Here is a 27,869-nt window from a genome sequence, read left to right on the forward strand (position 1 = left end):
GTACCATGTCAAAAGCAGAAGGCTGCTCTTCCGAGTGAAAAATAGCATCTCTTTCACATCATTTTTCTTTTCTAATTAATTAGAACTAGAAGATTTTTCAACTGAATGATAACTTTGATGGGAATAATGAAGAATAAAAATATCAATTCACCAACTTGTGTAAGCCAGGAGGCCAGAATTAAATGCCAGGTTATTTATGTAAAATTCTTCACCAAATTTTGGTTAATTGTTCCTTTGAATTGTGAGGCATATGATAATTAGGTAGCTTGAGGGTGATGTGGTGGGTTTTGGACAAGAAAAGAATTCCTCTAATCTATATATATATATATGCGTGAGAGAGCTGTAATTAGCATGGGAACAATGGGTAGTACTATCACAAGCAACTTTTCTATCACAATCTATGATCACCATGTAAGTGTTTAATAAGTTTACATTACGAGCTATTTAGCTAGATATATACTATCATTCTCTAAAAACCAGAGCCACTCTTTTTAAGAAAAGTCTCTCTTCACCTTTGGTCTCTCTTGCCGAGGGGGAGGCTTTATGCCTCCCTCTTGGTTTTTGTTTTCTTCCTCCTAGTCTTACTGGGCTAAGGGGATTTTGTTTTATAATTTTTCAGTAGAGGCTAGAATCCCCCAATCATTAGGATTGTGTGGTGTTTTTGTCCTCTCGGTTTAGATCTGGTAGTGAAAGTTCCCATTCTAGTCTTTTTAGACTATGAGGGTTTTGTTTTGTTTGTTTTTCTTTAGTTTATGGCAGAAAAACACTTAGTGAGGTGTAGGAGGAGGAGTGATGCTCCGCTAGTGTCGTCGGTGGCAGTGTTGGCCGTTCCTCAACGTTTTAAGCATGTCGTGAGGCCAGATTTGTGTTAATCCACTATCCTCTGGTCGACACGCGCCTCTCAGCTTATGTCACCGGGATCTTCTGGTCTAGTTGCTGTTTTCTATGGCTGGAAAAATGGATAGTGTTCGGCGTGTAGCCCTCATGTGCCAGGTTTTATTGTCATTCCGGGACGCGTGTAAGGGCCACGCTCCGTTCCTTTTGCAGTGGTTCAATGGTGTCCAGTTACTTTTGGTGGTTGATGTTGGTGGGGTGCCTTCCGAGAGGCATTCTTCTTCTGTTTGTAGCTTCGTTTGGGTGGTTTTCTTGCTTCTTGTTGTATTGGTCTGAGCTTGGCTCAGTTTGAGATACACACCTTAATGGTGTTGTTCTGTGTACACCAATTAATGGTGATTTGTACCTTTTTTGAATGATTAATGAAAGTTAAATTTTTCCTCAAAAAAAGTGTTTAATAGCTTTGATACTATGTGAAATATACTAGAGATGCACGGACAGTAAAACTCAATAGTCAAGAGATACCAAAGAATGGGTATTTTTGATAGAATGCCTATCAAATAAAACAAACTATAATACTGCTATAAGGTCAGCTATGGTCTATTCAAAAAAGAAAAGAAAAAAGAAGAGCATCTGGTATGAGATGCATGGACAGTAAAACTCAATGGTCAAGAGATACCAAAGAATGGGTATTTTCGATAGAATGCCTATCAAATAAAACAGAATATAGTACTGCTATAAGGTCATCTATGGTCTATGGTCTATGGTACAAACTCTTGTGTCGTTAAAAATAAACGGCGGTAGTTTTGAGGCTCGCGAGAGGACTTTAGTGGAGTTAAAAGTTTTATTCTTTAAGATTCTATTTTCTTTGGGCTGCTGCCTCGTATTGTAGTTTTTCGAATTTTCATGCCTTTTTAAATCTCTTTTCCGCTACTTGCTAGGCTTCTCGATCTATACTTCCTATGTACTTAGGCTAAATTGCAATTACCTATGAAGAAAAAAAAAAAAAGAGAGCATGTTTATAAAATGAGGTAGCCAAAATGAGAATGTAAGATGGACGAGTGAAAATACTAGAAAAGATAAACAATGAAGCAGTGAGCTAAATATGAAGAAGAAAGAGAATCCGTAGTGCAAAACCAAATGAAAATAGACGCTACCTTAACCGTCGTTCAAAAGGGCCTAAAACAATTAAAGGAGGTGGCCCAATCAGCCTGCCCACTGGACTCAACTCATCCGCTAGCCTTAACATCATATGTAGATGGGCTGGTCCCTTTTTTTTAAAAAAAACATTCACTTCTCAATTATTTGTTATTTTCATCAAATTATTTAATCAGTTACTTCATGTTGTTTTCCATTAAAATCATTGATAAAAATTAGTCATATAATAATAATAATTAGACGCCACATGAGGTTTGACAATTTGTATATAAGTTTTTTTGACATCCTACCCTTACAAGCCGGTTTTTAAGGATGAATCTAGCTTACTCAAGGTTTATATCATTTGGAATCAAAATCAGACACCATGTTATGGGTTCAAGTCACGGAAAGAGTGAGCTATAGGATAGAGACGGTTGTCGTAGACGTCGGTTGTAGAGCGTGGTGGTATGTTACGAACCTATGTGTCTCACGGTTTTCAATTTATTTTTTTAAATCATGTGGCTGATGTGGCATCAACGGTGTGATGTGTGAATCCCAACATAAATCTTGATAATATACCTATGAGAGCTGTTAGACATCATTATGCCATACGTCATCGGTCCATAACTTTTGCAAATCCACACCATTGGATTTGTGGGATTCGATAGCAAATTTACAAATTTGTTGTACGGAGATGTACATTAGATATACAATGAAATGATTTATATCATTTTTCTATACGTATATATCTCTCTCGATCTTAATGGCCAGGGATGTAATTCAATAGAGCTTTCACAATATTTTGTAAATGAAATGAAAGTCTTTATATTGTGTCTTCAAATAGTTATGGATTTTTCTTTTTGTTTTACATTTTAAATTTTGTTCTAATAAAAAAATATAAATTAATCATGATATATATATATATATATATGCATATATAAAATATCTGAAACTCATCGCTCTCTCAACAGAACAGTACCAGTGTACCACCCACCCTCTCCGTTCCTCTGCCCCAAGCCCCACACATAGTTGTCACGCCGACAACGTACACATAATTTTTTTTTTCTTTATTTTTTTTTTTAATTTATAATTTTAGGGTAAAATTGTAATAAGACTGTAAAAAAAATGACCAAAATTTGTATATAGGGGTTATTTTATTAAAGGGGCATACCACATTGATTAATAAACTCATTTTGAAACCACAATGATTTATTTGTTATATTGTCAAATCACAAGGATTAATTAAATAATTTTCTTTCTTTTTGAATAAAATATAATCTAACAAAATCTTGAATTAATTATGGTTCTAAAGTATAATATAATAACAAATCCAAGCTTTCAGTGGCATGGCTGACAATTGTCATCAACATCATATCATGGCCATACTAATCATTCAATAATAATAATAGTAATAATTTTAAAAATTTAATCTTCCCATATCGCTAGGTCACCCCATTTATAAAAGAAAAAGATCGAAAAAAGAGTTCAATAATATTTTATTTTATAACTTGTAATGTTTAAAACTTGTTCCAAATATCAATCGAATGGTCAAAGTTCAAACCCTAATTCTATATTAAGCATATCTATTGAACACTAAAAATAATGAGCCAATAATTACTAAAAAAATTGTTTTTCACCAAAAAGACTAATTAATTAGAATTTCATTAGGTTTGAGAATTTGGGCATGCATTGGCGGTCCATATGTATGCTCTAAATTAATCAACGTTAATTAGATATAATGTTTATCCAAAGTTTTAAGGCCTGTAATTTGTAACCGTTGGATGAAAATACTTTGAAAGCCATCGAACGGTTAAGGCTATTAAGTTGTAGTTACAACTGAGCAAAAGACAGGCAAAACCCTTCCCCTATCACCGACAGCCGACATCTACCTACCGACCAATTCCTGGGGCCCAAACTTAGTCCCTTTTATTTATTTATTTTTTTGAAGATAATTAATCCATTAATTACGAGCATTAACGCGTGCCCCAAAGTCCAATCGCCCATGATTAATCAATAATATTCGCGTAGCCGACATATATATATATATATATACGCAAGTACTGACATGCGGGGCCCACAAGGCGCAGATTAGCCGATTTCTATATTCGGACAATGACAGCGACAAACACGGCGCTATTGTTTCTGGGACCGTAAACGTACGCATCCCAGAAACAAAAGGAAACAAAAGGAAAAGGACAGAAAACTCACCACGTGTCAGATACGTAGGTTACACACGGTCTTTGATATTGTCAGAGTCAGAGTCATTCGGAGCGACACTTCAAAGCGACACTTTACAGCGTACGTCTCGTTGAGGTCAATCCTTTTGAATCCGAGAAACATTTTATACACATTCCTTTTTTCTTTTGCCGTATATAAAATGACTGTAGTAGATATTCTGCTGGAATTTCGAATTTTTTTTTGTCAAGTTGAGGGTTCTCACTCTCTCTCTCTCTCTTATCTGGCTTTTGTTTGGGTAAAAGTCTTCTAGGTGGTCTACCTGCGAAGAAACATCACCATTTCTCTACTTCTTCATCTGGGTTTTGGTTGGTGTCTTTTGGGACTAGTGGAATTTGGTCTTACTTGGTGTTCTTTCTTTTGGTTTTCTATCCGTCTCTGGAGCTTTCGTTTGGGTCTTTTTCTCTTTTGGGTTTGTTTTCTTTTTCTTTTTGGCTGTTTGGGGCTTTTGGGGGTTCGTGGCAAATCATATTGTTCTTGTAATTTTTTGTGTGCGATTGTTAATCTGGGTGGCTTGAGATGGAGGAGCGATATGAGCCGATGAAGGAGCTAGGTTCAGGGAATTTTGGAGTGGCAAGGCTGGTGAGAGATAAGAAGACAAAGGAGCTTGTTGCAGTCAAATACATAGAAAGGGGGAAGAAGGTAATTTTGAGTATACATTAATTAATCGAATTATGCATGCATGGGAATTCTGCAAAATGTTGGTGCTTGTTGTGCATTTAACTTCCTTGATGAATTTTTTAACTTGTTAATTAGGCTTGTTCGTCTGCTGGTAAATAGAAATTGGCTTGCTGGGGTTTGTTTGAAATCTCTCGTATATGGACAATTTCATGGTTTTGCCAGACCAAGAGAGAATTGAATATCTGGGGTTTTACGAAATACCATTCATTGCCTGATATGTTGCCAGGCCATAGTTATGTTGTATAACAGCTATATTCGTGTCATTCATGGGCATCTCAATAGTGGATTGGTTGTTGCCTGCTAATTTTACAAAAGTTCATTAACTGTTCTTCTCTCTCTCTTCTTATAGATGTTGATAATCTTGCTATGGATGTAATTGTTGATCTAGTATAAAAGTATGATTTCTGTTTTGGGTTTCAGATTGATGAGAATGTTCAGAGAGAAATCATCAACCACAGATCTCTGAGGCATCCAAACATTGTGAGGTTCAAAGAGGTAAGAATATTCTTACAACAAAGTTGGATTCAGCAAGAACCTTGCAGCAAAATTCATAAAAAGTGTATAAGTAAATTTGGATTCAGTAGACTATATATATGCTAGAGGCATGTGTACAAGTAAATTTACAAAACTAAACCAGGCTAACCAAACCAGCATGTAAGAAGGCTGAAGAAATGTATACTTTTGAATATTCTAGTCCATATCAACTTAGATACATGGCATTAACCCTGTCTATTCGAACGTTTCATTAGTTAATAGTTAGCATGCCCTGTTATACATTCTGTGACGTATACGATTACCTATAGGATTAACCATGAGAAAACTATTCCGTAATTGATGGTTAACAAATCGAACTTGAGCTGGCAGTGAAGATTATGGATATTTCTCTGTCGAATTTTATATTAATAGGAGCATTCTTTAAAGATCATTTTGCCTGCAGGTCTTGTTGACACCTACACATTTAGCTATTGTCATGGAATATGCAGCTGGGGGTGAACTCTTCGAGAGGATATGCAGTGCTGGTCGATTTAGTGAAGATGAGGTTGTAAACTTGTAGCTTGTAAATTACTATCTGACAAACCGGGTCATTTTTTCCTCCTATTTGATGCATATATGGAAGTTACAAGTTGAAGTTCACCTACTGACTGTTTGTTGGTGACTGTTATGACAGGCAAGATTTTTCTTCCAGCAGCTAATCTCTGGCGTCAGCTACTGTCATTCCATGGTATTGTATTTGTATATGACTTTTCTTTCAAGTTTTGGACGACAAAATTGTACTTTTTGACATCATCCTCCGCTTTTACTGCAGCAAATTTGTCACAGGGATCTGAAACTGGAAAACACACTACTGGATGGAAGTCCAACCCCAAGACTTAAGATTTGTGACTTTGGTTATTCCAAGGTTAATGATTTCCAAGCTTAAATTGAGCTCAGGCAATAATTTTTTATGCTTTCTTTCTGTAACTAAATTTTTTTTTGGTTGAAATTTGATACATTGGGTATTGGATTGTTCATGCCTTGCAGTCTGCTTTGTTGCACTCTCAACCCAAGTCAACAGTAGGAACACCTGCATACATTGCCCCAGAGGTTCTCCAAAGAAAGGAATACGATGGAAAGGTAATTATTTCTCTCATTCTGATGTAGAATATCTAGAATCTTCTGTGGTTTTGACCATCTCTGTTACTTATGGTCATATTGCAGCTATTTTTGACACTCATAATATCACATTAATTGGATATTCCTATCATATCTTCCATAATTTTTTTCTCTGCTTGATAATTTGGTAGTGCTTGTAGATTGCTGATGTTTGGTCCTGTGGTGTGACACTATATGTGATGTTGGTTGGAGGATACCCATTTGAGGATCCTGAAGATCCTAGAAACTTTCGGAAGACCATTGGAGTGAGTTAGTTCTGAAGAGTAAATTTCTGACTAAACAAAAAATCACCTCTGACTATCAATCTATATTATTGGTTGTTCTTAACAGCAAACTTAACTCCATCTCATTTTTTACAGAGAATAATGAGCGTGCAGTACACCATACCTGATTATGTACGCGTGTCCAAAGACTGTAGGCAGCTCCTTTCTCATATTTTCGTTGCCAATCCAACCAAGGTAACTTGTCATCAATTTTTCTTTTCCTTTAAATTATCATGAAGGCACTAGACACTACCCACTTTGTTTCTTATAAATGCCTAGAAGATCATATAGGCGAATGTGAAGTCAAACTTATTCTTATTTCAAGGATTTTATGGGATTTAGAGCTCCATCTTGTGACCTAATGCCCCTTGTAATATCTACTAACTAATCTTGTCAATTCCTCTCCACAGAGGATCACTATCCCAGAGATAAAACAACATCCTTGGTTTCAGAAAAATTTGCCAAAAGAGCTAATAGAAATTGAGAAGACGAACTTTGCGGAAGGAGGAAGTGACCAACCAAGTCAGAGTGTTGAAGAAATTAATCGGTTCATACAAGAGGCAAAGATGCTAGGGGAAGGATCCAAAGCTGGTGTACAAGCTGCTGCCGGGGCATCGGACAGTGATGATGTGGACGCTGATGTCGAATCTGAAGTTGATGTCAGTGGTGACTATTTCAATGCTGTGTGAGCTGACTTCGGAATTATGTTGAGAGGAGTTGTGTTTTTAAGTTAAATTACACAAACTTCTCATTGGGGCCAATTACTTATCCAAAAAAAAAAAAGTTTAATTACACAAACTTTAGTCTGCTGCTAATCACACTGTACATTTGAATATATGCTGGAAACATGTAAACTGAGGTGGGTTTTGTGTGTATGAAGGATATTGCATTTACTTTTTTTTATTTATACAGAAGATTTTTTTTTTTAACTTAGAATTACCAAACTGTCTTTATGGTTTTCACTACTGGGAAGTTATTTTGATATGTGGTAATGGTTTTGTGAGCTTAGAACTTTGTGCATTCCTTACTAGATGCAGTAGAACTTGGAAGTCTTCTTACAACAAAGTTGGATTCAGCAAGAACTTTTTTTTTTTTTTTTTTGGGATGAATTAAACCATTTATAAAGCCAAAACACAGTCAATACAACCCTCTAGTAAACACTGGAACACCATTACAACAAGGAAAACTATTCCTTTTGACACCTGCTAAAAGCAGCAACACCCGGAAAGAAGAAAACAACAATCAAACAAACATCCGAGCCTTGATTACAAAAACAATTACTGTAAGAATGTAAATTCCATCTTCTAACAAGAGCTAAGTCATTAGCTAAGCACTTAAAGTGACCTTTAGCCATGATCCTAGCTCGGACTTCCCACGTGACATGACCAAAATAGCTTCTCCCGATCGGGGGTTGTTTCCATGCAACAGAGCATTACGTTGCTGCCATAGATGATACACCACAGCAGCTAACATATTAAGACCCCAAATCTCAACACTCTCCCAATCCACTGGCACACCAGCAAAAAAGTAAGCATCCATAGTTGCAGTCCATATTCTACGGCTAAAGCTGCAACAAAATTCATAAAAACTGTAGAAGTAAATTTGGATTCAGTAGACTAAATGCTAGAAAGTACAAGTAAATTTGAACTGTTGAGTGTATTTGGTGTGTGTGAAATGTATTGCATTCGTATACATCTCTGTTATACAAAAGATTCTTGCCATTCTTACTGTTTAAATGGTTTTCATTACTTGGAACTTATTTTGAGCGGAAAACTTCACTTATTCCTAATTATCTTGCAATTTGCAATTTCTTCTATAAATTTAAAAAATTTGCAATTCTAATCTATCATCCCTTTTCGGATACCGCCCTCTTGCAATCAAAATTTTTCGTTAACTTAGACGACTGTGCATTTGAGATTATGATTTTGTAGACAATAAGTGTAATTTTAAACCAAATCACAGAACATAAATCGTTTGAGAACTGCGTTTTTAAAAATTGTGATTTGAAAACGCAGAAAATCTGTTTTTTCAAATCGCAGGTAAGATGATGCTTTTTTGAAAATGGAAAATTTTAAATGTTAATTTGCAATTTTAAAGCCTTACTGCGATTTTGCCAAACGCTTAACTGCATTTTTAAAAATCACTTTTTTGAAATCGCACATTTTAAAATCGTTATTTTAATCGCACTTTTTAAAATCGCAAACTTAAAAGGATCCTAACATGTAAAACGGTCGTATACCTCTATAAAATTTATAAAAATAAAACTATGCCCTTAGTTAAAACAAAAATTAAAAAAAAATCAGGAAAAGACCAAAGAACCAGTTAAAAAAAAAAAAAAAAAAAAAAAAAAAAAAAAAAAAATCAATTTGAAAAAAAGAAACTGAACCACAGACACGCCTGTGGGCCAGCAGAATAAGATTTTTTGCTAGAAGAAATTGGGCTGGGCTTTGGGTACATTCGGCATTTCAAAATTGAATATATTATTTGGCAAAATAAAAGGATCCGTTAGATGATAGCTACCACCTAACAGTAACTGATTGAACCCGACGTGAATCGAACACGCAACCTTCTGATCTGGAGTCAGACGCGCTACCATTGCGCCACGGATCCCTTCTTGTTAAAGATTTACTTCTATTTTATATACCAAAGTCTAGCTCATCATAAAATCAGAACCTTTAGGCTAACCCAAATGAAGAACAATGAGATCAAATTAAAATTGAAAAATTGACATTAACACTTGATCAGCCAGAAGAACTATTATAAATTTTTTTTACAAATAGTTATGTTCTAGTGCCAATGTTGGAAAGTGGAAACCATGGGGGAAAACATCAAGCCCCTAATACTAATCCAAAAATTTATGTGCTTAAAGCCTTATACTTGCCAATTAATGACTATTAACTATTTCCAAAGGTTTATTAGGAACAACCAATTTTACTGGTAGTATTCTTACTCGCTTCTTCTTCCATCACGAGGATTTCCTCTATATTAGGTTTATTGATATTATTCTTAATTGAGTCATTTACTTTTCATGTATTATTGTAATCAACCATATTTACAATTATTCCACCTATCACATTTTTTTTTTTCTATAAATTATAGGACATTTTGTATTATGTAAGATACATATCAATATAGTAAAGATATTACCCTAACGCTTCATCAATTTCTCTCTCTTTTCGCTTTTGCTTCCGCTCTCTTTTCTCTTTCATATTAATCCTATCCTATATTTATACACTACTTAAGGAAACAAATGAGGCTGGCTATGAGCCTAAAGTAAAAAGTATTAGATATTCAATAAAGGGTACCCCCACATCAAACCCCTTTTCCCCTTAATGTTGCTAGTGGTCATGTGCCTTGGTGTTAAGGCCTTGGTTGAGAGAAAAATTGTTAAGTATTCATGCGTGAGTGAAAAATAAATTAAGTCACGCATAAGAAATATATCATAAGACTGAGTAGTTAATATAACACAACTGGAACTAATTTCATTATTTTAAACTTTTGGGTTGATTGATGTCGTATTAATTATGTTATATTATGACCTTATTAAAAGAAATTATTGAGAAATAAATCTCCCTAAAAGTGGTTTCGGAGCCAATGAATCGGCTCTTAATATGTTGTTATACATTTACGGTAATGTGAACTAAAAAAACGCATGAATTGCATGCATAATTGTAAGCCTAGCTAGCTTCAGCTCTTGATGATGACACGTGAACACTTGGTAAAAGAACTTCCGTTCGAGGGGAAGTATAGTTGTTGTGGTGATGGAACACAACAGCTAGTTCCCCTTCAGAATCTTCACGATGGACATCTTGGAATTTGTAAGACATGAACTGATTACAATAATAAGGAAACAAATGAGGGTAAGAGGCTTAAGTCAAAAATAAACAAAAAGCAATCAACAAAATTAAGGTTACCCTACATCGATCAAACCCCTCGATCTCCCCTATATATTTGTATTGGTCGTGTGTGTTAGTATTGACTATTGAGGCCTTGGTTGGGAGGAAAAGAAATGGTCGGAAGTTCAAGCTAGCTAGGAATTTCATGCTCTTGCAAGCAATTGTTGTTTTAACCATGTGGCTGGAGGTGAAAATGGGCAGTGCAACATTGAGTGCTGCAGAATGCATGCAAGGAGGAGATGAGGATAGTGATTAATGCATGCAAGCCGGTGGTGTATGGGAAGCTTCTGACGCCGGAGTGCTGTGTGTAAGAGTTTGCCACGTTCAATGCATATGTCTTGTGGTTACACCGAAGTTAGCTGTTCTTATTAACCTTAATCGCATCATACGCTTCATTGAAGGTTGTGGCAGGACGGTCTCTCACGACCTCAAATGTAGGAATAAGTTCAATTTGATCTCTTTAACCTTTCACAAGAAGTAATGTTACTATTCATATTCATTTTACATCGACTAACACGACATGTTTTAAATTAATAAATTTTCGTGCTAGCTACTCTATCGTGCCATACGGCAAATACACCACATTACTCCTCACGAGAACATTGCCAAGTTGTAGTGACCCTTTTTTTGAATTCATCTACTTCTATGTATATTTATATATATTGTTCTTTTTATTTATTTTTTAGTTCCCTTTGTAGCCTTGCAGGTATCACTACTCCAGTTTTCAAGGAATAGCTCAATCAACTGGAGACCACACCTCATGAAGCGGAGGTTACTAGTTCGAATTCTCTCTCCCCCTCTTGTTAGGACTTTTTGTTAAATTCGAATGGAAGGGGACACATTGCAACCCTAATAGACTGGGGAGGACATTACAAAATTAAAATATTAATAAGATATTGCAAATAAAATGATAGTTTGAAAAAGATAAATGTAGTTTTTTCAAAATAATTTGGAGGATAGCTACTTAATTTCTTGAACTAAATAATTGCCTGTAGGTGGGATTGGAGACAATGCAATTATGCAAACCTTTGTATAAGATTGATGGTACAATATTAATTTAAACTTATTTCAGGAACATCTACCTTAATTAATATTAAATCTTATTTAATTACCAAAATCAGTAGAGATGGAGCCAAAAACTCTTATGGCAGGGGCTAAAAAAATTTGTTGGTAGAGACCAGTAAGCTAAATTTTTATTTTTTTTTATTTTTTTCTATTTAGGAATTGAGGGGGGCCATAGCCTATACTGCCCTCCCTAAATCTGTTCCTGAAAATCAGAATCAAAAAGTCTTACAACCAATCGGATTACCTTTCAAATTCTCAAGAAGAGGTAGAATATAGTATATATAACAATAAGGTCATATATATCAGAATCTTGTTCCAAAAAAAAAAAAAAATTATATCAGCATCAAATGACATACACATTTGATGATAAACTTTACTTTTAAATTGTTCTTCTAATTTAGTTTTACTAATTAAGTTGATATGTGTATAAAATGCATGTAATTTTTATATACATTTTTAATAGAGTATTTGACTCTTATATATATTTTTACATGAATTGTGAACACATATCAATTGAATATAATGAATTAAAAAAATCAATCTAATTTAGAGGAAAACTTTATCAACACGCAAATGCTTATAAAAAAAAAATACACAAAAATGAACAATAAACTACCTTGAAATCAATAATAAAATCTTATAATCATAATTGGTATGTAGTTGCGGCCGACATTCCACCACGAGACTTTGTATAAACTAAGTAGCCTTTTTTAACTATCACCTATTTTTACAATGTCCCTCACCCAATTTATAATTGGGATTGAAATGTCCCTTTTCGTAGCTCAAAATGACAAAAATATCTGAAATAAGATTTAAAAAAAAAAATGACGAAAAAAAAAAAACAAAACAAAAATTTTGAAAAAAGAAAAACTAAAATACATCATTTTGGGAGCGGGAGCGAAAGGGGGACATTGCAACTTCAATTATAAATTGGGAAGAACATTGCAAAATTAAAATATTGGGAGAGGCATTATAAAAATGATGATAATTAGAGAAGGAAAATGTAGTTTCCCATTTTCATTTCTTTTGCTCATTCCATACCAACTTAAACAACATATTGTCTTGTAAGAGGGACAAACTAAAAGTCAACATATTGTCAAAAGAATGCCCTAGCTGTACCACACTATTTATAATATCTTTTAGGTATATTTGCCCTTTCAATTTACCACACAATTTATAATATCTTTTATAATTTTTTAATTCGGTCAATGTACCATACCTATGTATCATTGGGGTTGCAATGTTATTCTTTTGTCCTAAAAAGACAAAAATACCCATAAAAAATCTGAAGAACGCAAAAAGGAAAAAAATAAATAAAAAATGAGTGGTCACAGTTTTTTTTTTTTTTTTTTTTTGGAATTTTTTCAAAATCTTGTTTTCATTAATTACATTTTGAAATTTCTTGTTTTTTTTTTTTTTTTAAGTCGCACATTTTACAAATTAAACACTAAAAATGTTATTTCATAAAATATTATACTTTTTAATCCCTCCTAGTTTAAGCCCTAATTAACCACAATTATAGAGCGCATTACGTTGGCTGCCCATCACCTTCGACAGTAGCGGGCAGAGCCACGACAACTTCCATTGAAAGTTGAATGAGCTGGTCCCTGTTATCACCTAAACATTCGCTTTCATGGATCACCGCACCGGAAGAACCGCAGGGAAAATCAGGTCCTGTTGTCCCTGCACTTGCACCAGCCTTCTTCTTCTTCTTCATCACCACTCTTTTCATTCTGGTTTTCATAATTTTACAACTTCTTTGGACACCGACTTCGCCAAGAATCTTTCCACATGTAGGACACGCACTGCAACGTTAAACAAACAAAAAATAATTAAACTTAAAAAAAAATAAAATAAATAAATTAAATTAAATTTTCCATGAAAATTTTCCATGAAAATTTTCTTCAGGTACTTACATGAAGCCGTTGATGCATTCTTCCCTGCAGGGTTTGCGACAGTGAGTGCACCAATCCATAGTCGATCTGCTTCCGCTTTGCTCTAATGTGACCTCCACAATTACACAGCCTTGATTTATATACAAATTATTAGAATTTCGTATCCTATCAATACTAGGAATTGAATACTTTTATTCATCATTCCAATCTCATTTCCATACAAAAATCTCAAAATATAATTAAATCCAAGAAAGGTACATAACATATTGACGGCACAATATTAATTTAAACGTATTTCGGGAACATCTACCTTAATTGATATTAAATCTAATTTAATTATCAAAAATAGCAGAGACGGAGCAAAAAAACTCTTATGTAGGGGTTAGGAGCCAAAAAAAATTTGTTAATAAAGGTTAGTAGGCTAAATTTTTATTTTTTCTTTTTTGAATTGAGGGGGGGCCATGGCCTATACCGCCCTCCCTAAATCCATCCCTAAAAATTAGAATCAGAATATCTTCCGACCAACACGATACCTTTCAAATTCTCAAGAAGAGGTAGAATATAACAATAAGTTCATATATATATATTAGCATCATGTTGAAAAAAAAAAAAAAAAATCAAATGACATACGCATTTGATGATAAACTTTACTTTTAAATTGTTCTTCTAATTTAGTTTTACTAATTAAGTTGATATATGTATAAAATGCATGTAATTTTTATATACATTTTTAATAGAGTATGTGACTCATATATATTTTTACATGAATTGTGAACACATGTCAATTTAATATAATGAATTAAAAAAAATCAATCTAATTTAGAGGAGAACTTTATTCACACGCAAATGCTTATAAAAAAAAAAATTAAAAAAAAAACACGCGCACACACACAAAAATGAACAAAAAAACTACCTTGAAATCAATAATAAAATCTTATAATCATAATTGGGATGTAGTTGCCGCTGGCATTCCACCACGTTGTATTTTAAATTACAAAAATATTTAAAATAAGATTAAAAAAAAAGGACAAAAAATGAAAAAAAGAAAAAGAAGAAAAAAGGACAAAAACAAAAAAATTACGTTTAAAACTGAGAGTGCATTAAAAGCAATTGTTGTTTAAAACGTGAAAAAATTACGTTTTCAAACTACAAGCAAGAATGTGTGTTTTTAAAAATCAAACGCTTAACTACGTTTTAAAAATCTTGTTTTCATTAATTACATTTTGAAATTTCTATTTTTTTTTTAAGTCGCACATTTTAAAAATTGAACACTAAAAATGTCATTTCATGCTTGTTTACCCTGCAGTCTTCTCTATGGCGGGAGGTTTATTTTATATCAAGAGTGTGCTTAGGAAGCTAGAAAAGATGGATTGGATCGAGAGGTTATGCCTATTCCTCTTCTTTATCGATAAGATTCCCATCATTTGTAGTTGGAGGTGAAGGAGTCAAGGGCGAGGCACCGAACATGTTCTATCCTCAACCTCCCTCTATCATAAATCGAGTTTTGTGAATTCACCCCGGAACCAGAAGATTATTTCAAAAAAAATCTTCGAACATTTTTAAGGGTTCAACATGACTATTTTTACATTGGGCAACACACAAGTTGAGACTATACTACTGTGGAGCCGCTTTTTGCAAAAGGAAGAGGGGGATACTCATCTTGTGATATAGGAAAACACAAGATGGTCCTTTGATAGGCATAAAGAAATTATCTTGGTAGCAATCAATGAGAATTAACATAAAGAGGAAGCATCTTTCCCAATAGCATTAAAGGGTTTAAATGTTGTAATAAATCCTATACTCCCCCTCTCCCTACTTCTGCTAACGAGCTCTAGAATTAGCAATAACTAAAACAATAAAAGGGTTTAAAAACTGCCATAGAATTGGCCCTCCTATGCTACTACCAAGCCCATTGCTACCAAGCAAGGGATGGTAAATTAATTCACCACTTCAATTTGTAATTCAAATTTCAAGAATTGCACCCACCTTCATTAATTTCAATCACAATATGTGATTAGTAAACCCCCGCAAATTCTTTATTTTAAAAAATTTTAACGAAGGATTGAGATTAAAACTTTCTGAAAAATTGATACCCTAAATTGAGACGTTTTAAAGTTTCGATACCTTCTTTCAAAATGGGTGAAAGTTCAATAGTTATAAGTAAAGTTCTCCCATTCGAGTTTTATAGGCACTCCATAGATTCTTCAAAGAGTTTTTTTTTTTTAGTAATATTACTTTTCACTTATTTATCGCATTTATTTTATATTGATTGAAATATCATGTTTTTAGTGGTTTTTCATGTCAGTTACTTAAAAAAGAAAAAGAAAAAGAAAGATACTTAAAAGACGTTACGTAAGTCAGTGTAAAATAGGTGTGAAGAATAACATTATTATTTTTTTTTTTGAGTGTTGTATAATTTTATTATAAATTATTTACAAATTAACATGATAATCAATATGACACTTTTTAAGCTAGACACTAATAAAACTTGGATACCTAAATTAATTCACCCAAAGACTTCTTAGACCGAACCAATCTCATTAATTCTTTTCTTCATTACTGCAACGGGACCCCATTTCATATGTTCTCTGGAATCTGTTACTTTGTTAATGGTATTCTCTTGTTTGGTTGCTGTATTCATTTATTTTTTGTTGTTAAATTTCTCTTATTTTGTAAATTATATAACTACTAATATACTCGACTCAAATGTGACAAGCTAATATATGAGTAGGGCTAGAAGCTATATTTTTATGTCACGATGTTGACGTGATAGTCTCAACCAACTATCGGATTAATCATTTTAAAATAAAAAATAAAAAAAATCAAAAGGTTGATTCAGATTGTCATGTCAACATTGTGGAATAGCTGTAGGATAAAAAAAAATTTCACTTATAACACTTGATCTTCCATCACTTTTGAAAAATAGTACTCAAACTTTAAAAAATGTTAATTTTGGGTATTCATCTTTCAATTTTATTTTTTTCAATTTCAACAATCCGTTAGAATTTTTTGTTAAATCCTATAAAAATTTTCAAAATAACATTCTGTTTATTTTTTCCAAAAATTTATTTCAAAATTTAGGCATCAGTATTTTTGCAAATTCTATTAAATTCTAGCAATTTTTTTGACATAATTTAAGAAAGAAAAAAAAAAAAAAAAACCCAAGTCTAGTCGGTACTCAGTCGTCTCTGAAATCGCTGACTCACTCAACTCTACCACTCTCCAATCCATATAATCAAGGGTTGTGAAGTTGTTTGGTAAGTAATTGTGTAATGGAATATTTATTTGAATAGTAGTAAGAAGTAATTAATGTGATATAAAATTTGAGAATGTTTTATAAAAAACTGAAAAGGTTTTATTTTGTAGTGTGTTTTTTTATTTGAATAATAATAAAAAATTATTGATGTGATGTAAAAAGTGTAAAAAAATTTAGAACGTTTTTTATTTGATTTTTTTGGGAGAAGTGAAATGGAAATTGGAAATTCTGCATTTGGTTGCCAAACAGCTCCATATTTTGTTGGAGAAGTGAAAATAAGGAAAGGAAAGAGAAAAGCTAATATCAAACGAGGCGATATTTATACAATAAATTTACACGACTTTTACATTACACTCATATGAAATGAGACTTATGTAAGTGGGACACACTACATGAGTCTCACCCTATGTGAGTGTATTGTATAAAAGTTGTGTAAGAATCACAACCTATTGATTATAGAGAAATTAATATTTACACAACAAATTTACACAATTTTTACACAACACGCTCACATGGGGTGCTCACTTATCTCACCCCATGTGAGCATGTTGTATAAAAGTTGTGTAAATCTTGTTGTGTAAAAATCACAGAGCTTGTTTGGTAAGCTATTCTTACTCTTCTCTTATTTCTTTTCACTTCTTTCAAAAATATCAAATCAAAAACATTCTTACTTTTTTACATTTTTTATATCACATCAATAATTTTTTATTACTATTCAAATAAAAAAATCCACTAAAAAACAAATTTTTTTTACTTTTTTATAAAATATTCTCAAATTTTATATCATATCAATTACTTTTTATTACTATTTAAATAAATATTTCTTAACACAAATATTTACCAAAATAAATAATTTATTTTTTTATATAAATTATTTTAAATTTATATCACATCAATCATTTTACAATCATTCAAAAATTATTCGTAAGGAGAGAGGAGGTGAGGGTTGGGTTGGATGCGGTGAGGGATTTTAAAGCGGGGCCATCATTTCTCTAGACTCTAGTCAATCATCCCCTTCGTTGCTTCAAAAATTACGAAAACGTCGAAAAGGATTATAGAAGACACTACCATTCACAAACTCACACTACTCTGTTTACCAAAGTCAACGTCGTCCAGATCTCCACACCCAATTCTCTCCCCATAATCCAAAGACCCCAAATCCCTTTCTGGGTTTTACTCTTCTCCCCCGAATCTCAAATGGGTCGCAAGCCAAATGACTCCGCACCTGCCCATTACAACCCTCTGATCCTCCTCTTGGTGATCCTGATTTCCTCTGCTATGGTCTACACATTCCTCTCTGTGGTGCTCAGACCAGGTAGTGCCTCCTCTGTTTCTGAATTTGAGTCTTTGGGGTTGGTTGAAGAGCGTGGTGGGCTGGAGGGAGAGACTGGAGGTTGTTGTAGGGGGATTGAGAATTTGGAGCTTTGGGGGAATGCTGTGAAGTGGGGTTCGGACTTCAAGTTCAATTCCTCTGAGCAGTGTTGCAAGGCTTGTAAGACCATGTGTAGTGGCACCGATGGACCGTGCTTGTGTGATACCTGGGTCTATTGTGGGAATCGGGAGGCTTGCGGGCCGAAATTCGGCGAGGTGAGTGTAATTTGGCGCCTGGTATCTATATAATTATTGATTTGGAATTGGTGTACCCTGCTTGGATGCTTTTGAGCTGTGATTTGACTTTTTTGATGAATTGGGTTTCTTCTTTATTTGTGGATTTTTCGAATGGTGAGCCATATTGATTGAAAATGGCGAATTGGGTTTGAACTGTTGTGGAGTTTGATTCTAAATGCATGTCAAACGACTAAAGTTGCGATTAAAGATTTGTTCCATATTTTCAGAGCTTTTATAGAATCACACTTTGAATTCTATTTTGAAAGGTGTGATCTTTGGAGATAGTTATTCATAATTATGCAATGTTTCTCGACTACATGAATTATGACTTTAGTTCATCCACTTCATTTGCTTCAGTGCTGGTTGAAGAAACAAAAGGACACCTTGGCCCCAGTGCGGCAAGATGTGGGGCAAAAAGTTATTTGGACTTCTGGGCTCATCTTTGGAAAAGGAGAGGTATGCAACTTGAACATTTTTGGTTGATGTGAATCATTTTTCTATTTTGAAATCAGAAGGTTCTTATCATTTTTCGGTCCTTTATATCTTTGCAATTGATGATATCTTATCTCCTTTTTTTTTTTTCTTAAAAAAACAATTGTTCTCTTCTTGTAGGGCATTGTTGGCTTGGAAACGGAATATGGCACTCTTCATATAAAAGTAAGTGGTCATGCTTTTGATGCGGAGGCCATAAGATGTTGTAGTGACCAAGATTTTCTATTCCAGAATTTAACTTTTACACAGTATATCATATGCTCATAAATCTAACGTTATAGGGTTATAGGGTTGATATGACGTACTAACATTTTGTTTGGATTTGTTCGGACATATTTTGTCGATCTGTAGAGTCACTTTCTCATCTGTCTCTGAATATCGTGCTGAAGACTAACATACTAATAATAGAAAAATGATCTTTTTACATCTCTTATACATCTTCTGTACATTTCTTTTTTAAATCAACCATTGAATATGTAAAACCCATGTGTAGGTCCTACAGATCAAATGGTTAATTTTAAAAAGAGATGTATAAAAGATGTATGTGTATCATGTCTCCTAATAATATTCTCATGGAAGATATTTGGTTATGACATTAATGGAAGATATTATATATATATATATATATATATATATATATATATATATATATATATATATATATATATATATATATATATATATAAGACCTATGTGTAGGTCCTACAGATCAAATGGTTAATTTAAAAAAGAGATGTACAAAAGATATATGTGTATCATGTCTCCTAATAATATTCTCATGGAAGATATTTGGTTCTGACATTAATGGAAGATATTATATATATATATATATATATGATCCCTGTTATTTGGCGTCTTGCTTACTATTACTGGAGCCACATCAATTTGCATTATGTTGATTTCTTCCTTTCCTGAAGTAAGTATCAAACTTTTGTTCCTTGTTTACATATGTTTTGATCTGTATCTCTGTTTTTATGCGGCATACTAACAAATTCCAGTACTTAATGACAATACTTCATTTGGTGCAGCTTTTCCCTGACTGTGCCCCTCATTCTGTGGCGTACATTCTTGAGTTGTTGACATTGCGCCATTGTGCGGGTTGCCAGTTTTATCGAGCAGAGACCCGAGGTCACTGTTGGGATTCAGAAGGAAACCACATAAAAAATGTAAGGCTTAACTGATTTCCTTTTTGACTTGGCCATCTGCTGTGTGATATGAAATTGGATAAGCGTGTGGGCCACTCTGGGGTTTGGATTGTGCAGTTCTGCTCTGTAGTTTCATCTATGTTTGTTAACTCTGTTTCATTTTATATTTGTATTAGGATTTTATATGGGGTGTGTAGTTGCTTCTCTAGGGCTTTAAGACTTTGATTTTCACCGTTGGTCTTGAAAGTTCTTCATTTCCATGTAATGAGATCCTTTTAAGGTTACATATTAGTTTCAGAGTGAAGGGGCTTCACCAATCAGCATGGCTACGTATTAAATTGGTCTGTGCAATTGATGACACACTTGCAGTGCGTAGGACTGAGGTCAATTCTATCTTTAAAAGTTCACCTGCACACAGACACTAGCATGGGGGGCAGATTTTACTTTTAACTTGAGAGCCAATAGATGAGTCGAATAGCCATTGGAGATTAGTGTGTCAATTAAATTGTTACCATCAATTTTCTTGTTCTAACTATCATCAATCTTTATGCTCTTTGGTACCAAATTACTAATGATGCACTTAATTCTTTTCATAATTTCATGTGTCTTGGCCAATCTGGAGGTTGCTCATTTTTTTTGTGGATCTTCTGGATCCGTGTAGCTTCTAGACATGGCAAAGGGATGAAGTTTCGTGCTGGCCTATATGCACATGCATGCATGTATGTGTCTGTGTGTGTGTTTCTCTCTTAGCACAACTTTGTTTTCATCTGATTTAATGTGCACACACATTGATTCTTTGAACACTAGTTTTAGGAATGAATATCTCAAGCGTTTTCATAGTTATAACTCAACCTTTGTGAATTTCTCAGACTCCTTTTGGCCCTCCTTTTGCACTGGTTCAAGGAACACTGGAGCCCCTAGGAACCACATTCAAGAAGATGCCAACAGAGGCTTGCCCAATCATAAGAAGGGGTTCAGTTGCATGGATTGGTTCCGGCCCGGAGTTTTTCATAAGCCTTGCAAACCACCAGGAGTGGAAAAACGCATACACTGTGTTTGGTTCTGTTCTTCCTGAAGACATGGAAATTGCTGAAAGAATTGCTCAGCTCCCTTCCAAACCAGATGTTTGGAACAACGTCAACGTGTCGGTCTTGGAAAAGCCCGTTTCGTTGTCGCTTCGAAGAATCAAGACAAGTAATGGAGATCTGAACACACAAATGTAGTAGGATCAGATTGAAATGATATCAATGTTAGATTGTATAATGACATTTTTCCTCTGCTGCTTTCTTATATTTATTTATTTTTCTTTAATTAATAATACAATCTCTTGGCGTATTAGCAATTTATCCCTCTTGTTGTGGGTGCTTAGGCACTTCAGAAAAAAGTTGTGTATTGAAATCTTTTGTAACAAACTTTGTATACAAATTGGAAGGACTATTGCTTGCAATGACAAACTCCACTGTTACAATGTTCATTGAATTGGAGAGAGTCGGTGCGATTCGAAACGCGCGCCGTTTTAAATGTTTCAGTGTAGTATAGCAAAGTCAAAACGGTTGATTCATGGTGTAGCATATGATGCAACAAAACATACGCCGTCGTTTTAAAGCTTTTCACTGAGAGCATTGTATTTGTATATGATCCACAGAGCCACAGACGCGCCCAAACCCAGGAAGGAACCCTCCAAGAAACGAAACCAACGCAAAAAAACGCTGCCGTTTCGCCGTCGGCACCACCATGGTCCAATTCCACGAGCTCATAATCAGAGACCTCCTGGACGACCCGAACGGCGGACTGGTGGTCGTCTCCTCCGGCCTCTCCCTCTCCAAGCTGATCTCCTCCCTCGTCCTCCTTCATTCTTCCTCCTCCAAGGGCACCCTACTCATTCTCTCCCCCTCCAATCCCCGCCTCAAATCCCTCATCGTCCACCACCTCCCCTCCGCCACCATCTCCGAACTATCCGCCGACCTCCCCGCCCAGAACCGACTCGCCCTTTACGCTTCCAACTCCGCCTTCTTCGTCACCCCCCGCATCCTCACCGTCGACCTCCTCTCCCGCCGCCTCTCCCCCTCCCTCGTGTCCGCCCTCGTCGTCCCCTCCGCCCATTCCCTCTCCGAGTCCTCCCCCGACGCCTTCGCCGTTCGCCTCCTCCTCCACCGCGCCCTCTCCGTCTTCGCCTTCTCCGACCGCCCCCACTCCATGGTCTCCGCCTTCGCCAAGCCCGAGCGCACCATGAAGTGCCTCTACGTCAAAAAGCTCCACATCTGGCCCAGGTTCCACGTCAACGTGGCCGACGAGCTCGAGCGGGACCCGCCCGTGGTTGTCGACGTTCGGGTTCCGATGACGCGGGCCATGGTGGGGATCCAGAAGGCCGTTCTGGAGGTCATGGACGCGTGTCTCAAGGAGATGCGGAAGACCAACAAGGTCGACGTGGAGGATCTCACGGTGGAGAATGGGCTGTTCAAGTCGTTCGATGAGATCGTGAGGCACCAGCTCGACCCCATCTGGCATACCTTGGGGAAGAAGACCAAGCAGCTCGTTTCAGACTTGAAAACTCTGAGGAAGCTCTTGGATTATCTCGTTAGGTAATTCTGCTTCCATTTTGATTCACTGTGAATTCGTTACTACTGGTTTCGTGTTTTATGATACATGATTCTTCAGTTACAAGCAGATTTTTTTGATGTGAAAATTGTGTTAATATGAATCATATGATGGTTTTGGTGATTGATTACTACTGGGGTAGGTACGATGCAGTGACTTATTTGAAGTATTTGGACACGCTGAGGGTGTCGGAGAGTTTTCGGTCGGTTTGGATATTTGCAGAGTCGAGCTATAAGATCTTTGAGTATGCAAAGAAACGGGTTTATCGTTTCGTGAGGTCGGATGGTGTGAAACTAGTACGTGCGCAGGGTAAGAGTGTGACGGGCAAAAAGAGGAAATCCAAGGGGGATGACAAGAATGAGGAAGAAGGTGAGTGCCTTATTGTTATGCGTACTGATGTATATTTTTCTGCTTTGTTCTTGCTTCTATTTTGAATTTTTTCTCAAAGAGATAATAGAAATAAACGTTTGTTAATGTGTTTTGGGGTTGGTTTTTGTTTTTTTTGTTTCTAGTTTAAAAAAGTGTTCTGATGGGACATAAAGGTGGAATCTGTTTTGGTTCTTTGTGTTTTGGGTTGTTTGTTAATATGTTTGTTCTGAGAATAGAAAACGAAAGACAGAAAATAAAAACACAAACAAAGATGGCCTAAAGATTTCATTTTCTACTTACATAAAAAAAAAGAGATTTCTTTTTTCTGACTCTTCTCTAAATGAATATGTGGCAGCTGGTGGTGCTTCATCGTCCAGTTTAGGTAGTGAATTAGTTCTGGAAGAAGTCTTGGAGGAGGCACCAAAGTGGAAGCTGTTACGTGTGAGTGAGTGAGTTCCATTTTCTTTGTGGTCCGTTGGTTACTTTTTTCTTATAGTTGCGAATCATTATTGATTTTCTGACCTTATTACAAAGGAAAGATAAGCGTGATTCAGCCCTAAGTTTTACATCTATTTTGTGGTTTTATTTTGTCCTTTTGTTTCGGTTTGATGATTATAGGTCCAAAAACTTTGAAGTTCTTCGATAGTTCACTCTAAATTTAGGTATGATGATTTTATTACAGGAGATTCTTGAAGAAATAGAAGAGGAAAGACAAAAGCAGGCTTTGTCAAGAGAAGAGCTTCTGGTTGAAGCTGAAGAGGATGATAGTGGTATTGTTCTAGTGGCGTGCAAAGATGAACACTCATGCATGCAGCTTGAAGAATGCATATTGAACAGTCCAAAAAAGGTTTTTCCCACTTTCTTTTCTCATTTGTTAGATTCCCACTATTCTTTAGAGGTATTATATTCACTTTGTCCCACACTTGGTTGTAATTTTATTTAGTGTGTTATTTATTTATTTGAAATATCTTGTTCTTTAGTCGAGCCGATTGACTAGCAATCATCATTCCAAGCCCACAAGCCATTTGCATCTTGTAATCCTCCTAGGAGCGCCGCCTTCTGCAAGATTGAGATGAGAATGTTGCAAGGGTTACTTATCAAAAAAAAAAAGAATGTTGCAAGGGTTAGAAAACAGGGAATGATAAACAACCTTAATTGACTTAATTGGTTATTAATTGAAAGTCATGGCTCTATTTTTTTTAAAAATCAAATAGCATGTACTGGTATTGATAGACGCATTTTGCATGTTAGACCTTGCTATTAAATGTCAGTACTCCATAAGTAGTGACACAATTTTTCAAGCAGCATTATGTAAGTAGAATTTAAAATAATATTGATGAATACATTTTGGCCTATCTTAAAGTGATTTGTGTTTGTGCCAAAGAGTTGCTAGTTATGCACTTTCTGTGGACACTTATTCTTTTCACCACATTTTCCTTAGCAATTGGTAATGAATGGATGCACAACAACATACCCATTTAGTTATATATTTCCTGGTGAAGGTCATGCGGGAAGAATGGGAGAAGTACTTGCTGAGCAAAGTAGAGTTGCGTGACGTACAAACACGTTATAAAAAGAAACCAAAGGATCCTAAAGGTTTTGGGATTCTTGATGGAGTGGTCCATATAACACCTGCGCAAAATGTAGAAGCTAGCAGCATAAACAAGCAGGAACGTGATGCACTTTTGGCAGCTGCATCAGAAATGAGAAAGCAAGCCAAAAAGGACCATGTTGTAGATGATCCCCAGCCTCATGATGGTGGCGGAAAAGAAAAAGGAAAAGGAAAAGGAAAAGTAAGGAATAAGAAAGGCCCAGCTAATTTTCAGAGACATCCTGGGAGTGAAAACAATAATCGTATTAAGGAGGCAGCAAGAAATGATAAAGTTGAAATTGCAAATTCAGAAAATGATGGTGAAAAAGATGAAATCAATCTAGTGGTTGCAGGTGGTTTTTGTGAATCCAAAAGCCAAGGAGCCTCTATAGACGAATCGATTCTTCGCAAGCATACTAGTCAAGAGTTGAATAGTACAGGATCCAGAACTGCTAAGCCACTGCCACCAGTGCACTTTTATGCCCTAGAAAGTGATCAGCCTATACTTGACATTTTGAAGCCTTCTGTTATTATTGTTTACCATCCAGATATGACTTTTGTCAGGGAAATTGAAGTCTACAAAGCTGAGAATCCGTCAAAGAAGTTGAAAGTTTACTTTCTTTTCTATGAAGATTCTACTGAAGTACAAAAGTTTGAGGCTAGTATACGCAGGGAGAATGGAGCTTTTGAGTCTCTGATCAGGCAGAAATCGATGATGATAATTCCAGTTGATCAGGTATGGCTTCTGTAGTTCCGTTTAATTTTCAACAAAGCAGATGTTCTTGGAAACTCAATTATCATGATTATTATGCTACTTGTTTAGATTAGTTTACAATCTATTGGTACCGGGCATGGTTTTGATCTTGCAGGATATCAGATCGAATTCATGAAGTTGCTAATGTGAATTTGTTTTATCTTTGTAGCAAGAGTTTTGTATGATGTCCTTTCTGACTTGGTGTGTTAATTTGGATGATTCTTTTTCTTTTTCTTTTTTTTTTTGTTTGGATAATTCTTTCAATGACCTTAAAATTTTTGTAGAAAATTCTGCAGAGATCTCCTCTCACTTTTAAACCTGCAAAAACGTCATTTTATATCTCCATTTCTTTTCAAGTTTAATCATGTCTTTACTCATTATTTGTGGAATAGATGACACTCTTGCTCCAGTACCGAACTCAGTGATTTTGTTCTGTCCATGAAAAAGAAATCAGTTTATTTCCTTGAATCATTTTATAATTTTTTTTCACGGTCAAATTAAGTGCTTATGTTTTCCGTATGTTTTGGTGTTATCTGGGCTTGTCAGGATGGGCGCTGCCTGGGACTAAATTCTTCTGTAGAGCCACAAGCCTCAAGTTCCCAAAACTCAATAACGAGAAAGGCAGGTGGAAGAAAAGAAATTGAGAAAGAGATGCAGGTGTGTGATTTTCTGCTTCCTCTATGACCTCTCTCTCTCTCTCCAGAAATGCGTATTTAGGATTTTTTTTTTGTTTTTTTGGTTTTTCATTTTTCAGATCATTGTAGACATGAGGGAATTTATGAGCAGCCTTCCAAATGTTCTCCATCAGAAGGGCATGCGCATAATACCAGTAACCTTGGAAGTTGGGGACTATATTCTCTCACCATTAATTTGTGTGGAGAGAAAGAGTATCCAAGATCTTTTTATGAGCTTCACATCAGGACGTCTATACCACCAAGTAGAGACAATGGTTCGCTATTATAGAATACCTGTTCTCCTGATTGAGTTTTCACAAGACAAAAGTTTTTCATTTCAGGTAATTAAATTACATTTGTGCACAGAAAGCCATATGTTAGGTTAATACTCTGCTGGTTTTATTTTTTGGATTTTTTGTTTGCAGTCTGCAAGTGATATCGGTGACGATGTTACGCCAAATAGTATTATATCTAAGCTGTCATTACTTGCTCTACATTTTCCCCGCTTGCGAATCATCTGGTCTCGCAGTCTGCATGCCACTGCTGAAATATTTGCTTCACTCAAGGCAAATCAAGATGAACCTGATGACACAAAAGCAATTCGAGTTGGTGTTCCTTCTGAAGATGGTATTGTGGAAGATGATGTGAGGTGAGTTGCATAAATCTGATTTTGTTTTCACTTCAAACATTTATTTCAATCTGATGCTCCTAGAGAGTATGGAAAGAAACATTTAGTCGTAACTGCTATTAGCTGGGATATATTGGTGAATCTACAACTTTTTTCATGTCTGGCCCAAGTTAAATGACCCATAAGTTTTGGTGGTGGGTGGAAACTCTTCAAATTTGTTAATGGTCCTTGAGCAAATAAGCTCAAAGATGAGCTAAATTGTTGGATATATTTAACAGAGCACTTTGAGGCCTAATGGTCCATGCTGCAGTAGATAGAGGATATTTTATTATTGAGTTCCACTGCAATAGCAAAAGCTTCTTTAAGAAAGATAATCTAAAATCTACTGTTATCACAGACCGTCACCCCCTCCAAAACCGATGATATATTGTTTTCGTCTTGATTAATGAGGTTTGAATGTTTCTTTTCCTTTTCATTTAGGATATGAGTTTGATGATATGTTACGTTGTCTTGGCAGAGCTGAAAACTACAATACATCTGCCATCGAGTTTCTGAGACGTCTCCCTGGTGTGACAGATTCAAATTACAGGGCTATAATGGAGGGGTGTAATAGCTTGGCAGAACTTGCCCTTCTTCCTGTAGAAAGGCTAGCCGAACTAATGGGTGGTCAGAAAGCTGCTAGGACTCTCAGGGAGTTCCTTGATGCAAAGTATCCAACCTTGCTATGAGGCTAATTAGTGTAAAGTCATAGAAAGTAACACCTAATTAATTCATTTGTTTGGAGATGTAATTTATCATTGCAATTTTGTATTTAGGGTTTTATGAGATCATTGTTGTTGGTGTAGAAATAGGTGATCAAGGTCTCTTCTGCCTTTCCCGTGCTGCCATTCTTCAATTAAATAAATTAATTTGCCGTTCCATCGGCAACAATATTGTAGGTATAAAATGTAACATTAAAGTATTTTTAAATTGTAATGTTATTACTTGTTCATTCCCCTTTCCCAATGTGCTACCCAAGCTTATCTTGATGGCACCCCTATCCCCCTCTTCTAATAGCATTGTGATGTTTGTATTCTTTTTCTGTGCATTGGCTCA

At 35.4% G+C, this 27,869-nt stretch overlaps 3 protein-coding genes and 1 non-coding gene across 4 annotated transcripts; 3 read left to right on the plus strand and 1 right to left on the minus strand.

Moving 5' to 3' along the window:
* The first annotated feature begins 4,321 nt into the window (after positions 1–4,321).
* Positions 4,322–7,732, plus strand: LOC133854471 (serine/threonine-protein kinase SAPK3-like). Its single transcript, XM_062290697.1, has 9 exons — positions 4,322–4,848; positions 5,308–5,382; positions 5,825–5,926; positions 6,056–6,109; positions 6,194–6,286; positions 6,409–6,501; positions 6,681–6,785; positions 6,900–6,998; positions 7,214–7,732. The coding sequence occupies exons 1-9, from the start codon at positions 4,726–4,728 to the stop codon at positions 7,490–7,492; spliced, it is 1,023 nt and encodes a 340-aa protein (XP_062146681.1). The 5' UTR covers positions 4,322–4,725; the 3' UTR covers positions 7,493–7,732.
* A 1,609-nt stretch (positions 7,733–9,341) lies between these two features.
* On the minus strand, positions 9,342–9,413 carry TRNAW-CCA (transfer RNA tryptophan (anticodon CCA)). Its single transcript has one exon. It is a non-coding gene; the product is annotated as a tRNA-Trp (tRNA).
* An 8,473-nt stretch (positions 9,414–17,886) lies between these two features.
* On the plus strand, positions 17,887–21,614 carry LOC133854072 (uncharacterized). The gene is made up of 5 exons (XM_062290102.1): positions 17,887–18,502; positions 18,881–18,979; positions 19,136–19,180; positions 20,044–20,181; positions 21,030–21,614. Exons 1-5 carry the CDS (start codon positions 18,113–18,115, stop codon positions 21,381–21,383), a joined length of 1,026 nt encoding a protein of 341 aa, XP_062146086.1. The 5' UTR covers positions 17,887–18,112; the 3' UTR covers positions 21,384–21,614.
* A 214-nt stretch (positions 21,615–21,828) lies between these two features.
* LOC133854071 (DNA repair endonuclease UVH1) lies at positions 21,829–27,770 on the plus strand. Its single transcript, XM_062290100.1, has 9 exons — positions 21,829–22,742; positions 22,901–23,127; positions 23,483–23,568; positions 23,810–23,974; positions 24,630–25,454; positions 26,019–26,129; positions 26,227–26,487; positions 26,572–26,795; positions 27,292–27,770. The coding sequence occupies exons 1-9, from the start codon at positions 21,895–21,897 to the stop codon at positions 27,500–27,502; spliced, it is 2,958 nt and encodes a 985-aa protein (XP_062146084.1). The 5' UTR covers positions 21,829–21,894; the 3' UTR covers positions 27,503–27,770.
* Positions 27,771–27,869: the final 99 nt, after the last annotated feature.

The sequence above is a fragment of the Alnus glutinosa genome, chromosome 13 (assembly GCF_958979055.1).
Source record: "Alnus glutinosa chromosome 13, dhAlnGlut1.1, whole genome shotgun sequence".
NCBI lineage: Eukaryota > Viridiplantae > Streptophyta > Magnoliopsida > Fagales > Betulaceae > Alnus > Alnus glutinosa.

Bases quoted from the DNA above. Each gene is read 5' to 3' on its own strand.
- LOC133854471 (XM_062290697.1), top strand. From the start codon at position 4,726: ATGGAGGAGCGATATGAGCCGATGAAGGAGCTAGGTTCAGGGAATTTT. The intron at 5,383-5,824 runs GTAAGAATATTC...TTTTGCCTGCAG, and splicing joins ACATTGTGAGGTTCAAAGAG to GTCTTGTTGACACCTACACA. The intron at 6,502-6,680 runs GTAATTATTTCT...TAGTGCTTGTAG, and splicing joins GAAAGGAATACGATGGAAAG to ATTGCTGATGTTTGGTCCTG.
- LOC133854072 (XM_062290102.1), top strand. From the start codon at position 18,113: ATGGGTCGCAAGCCAAATGACTCCGCACCTGCCCATTACAACCCTCTG. The intron at 18,503-18,880 runs GTGAGTGTAATT...CATTTGCTTCAG, and splicing joins GCGGGCCGAAATTCGGCGAG to TGCTGGTTGAAGAAACAAAA. The intron at 20,182-21,029 runs GTAAGGCTTAAC...TGAATTTCTCAG, and splicing joins AAGGAAACCACATAAAAAAT to ACTCCTTTTGGCCCTCCTTT.
- LOC133854071 (XM_062290100.1), top strand. From the start codon at position 21,895: ATGGTCCAATTCCACGAGCTCATAATCAGAGACCTCCTGGACGACCCG. The intron at 26,130-26,226 runs GTGTGTGATTTT...TTCATTTTTCAG, and splicing joins AAATTGAGAAAGAGATGCAG to ATCATTGTAGACATGAGGGA. The intron at 26,796-27,291 runs GTGAGTTGCATA...TTGTCTTGGCAG, and splicing joins ATTGTGGAAGATGATGTGAG to AGCTGAAAACTACAATACAT.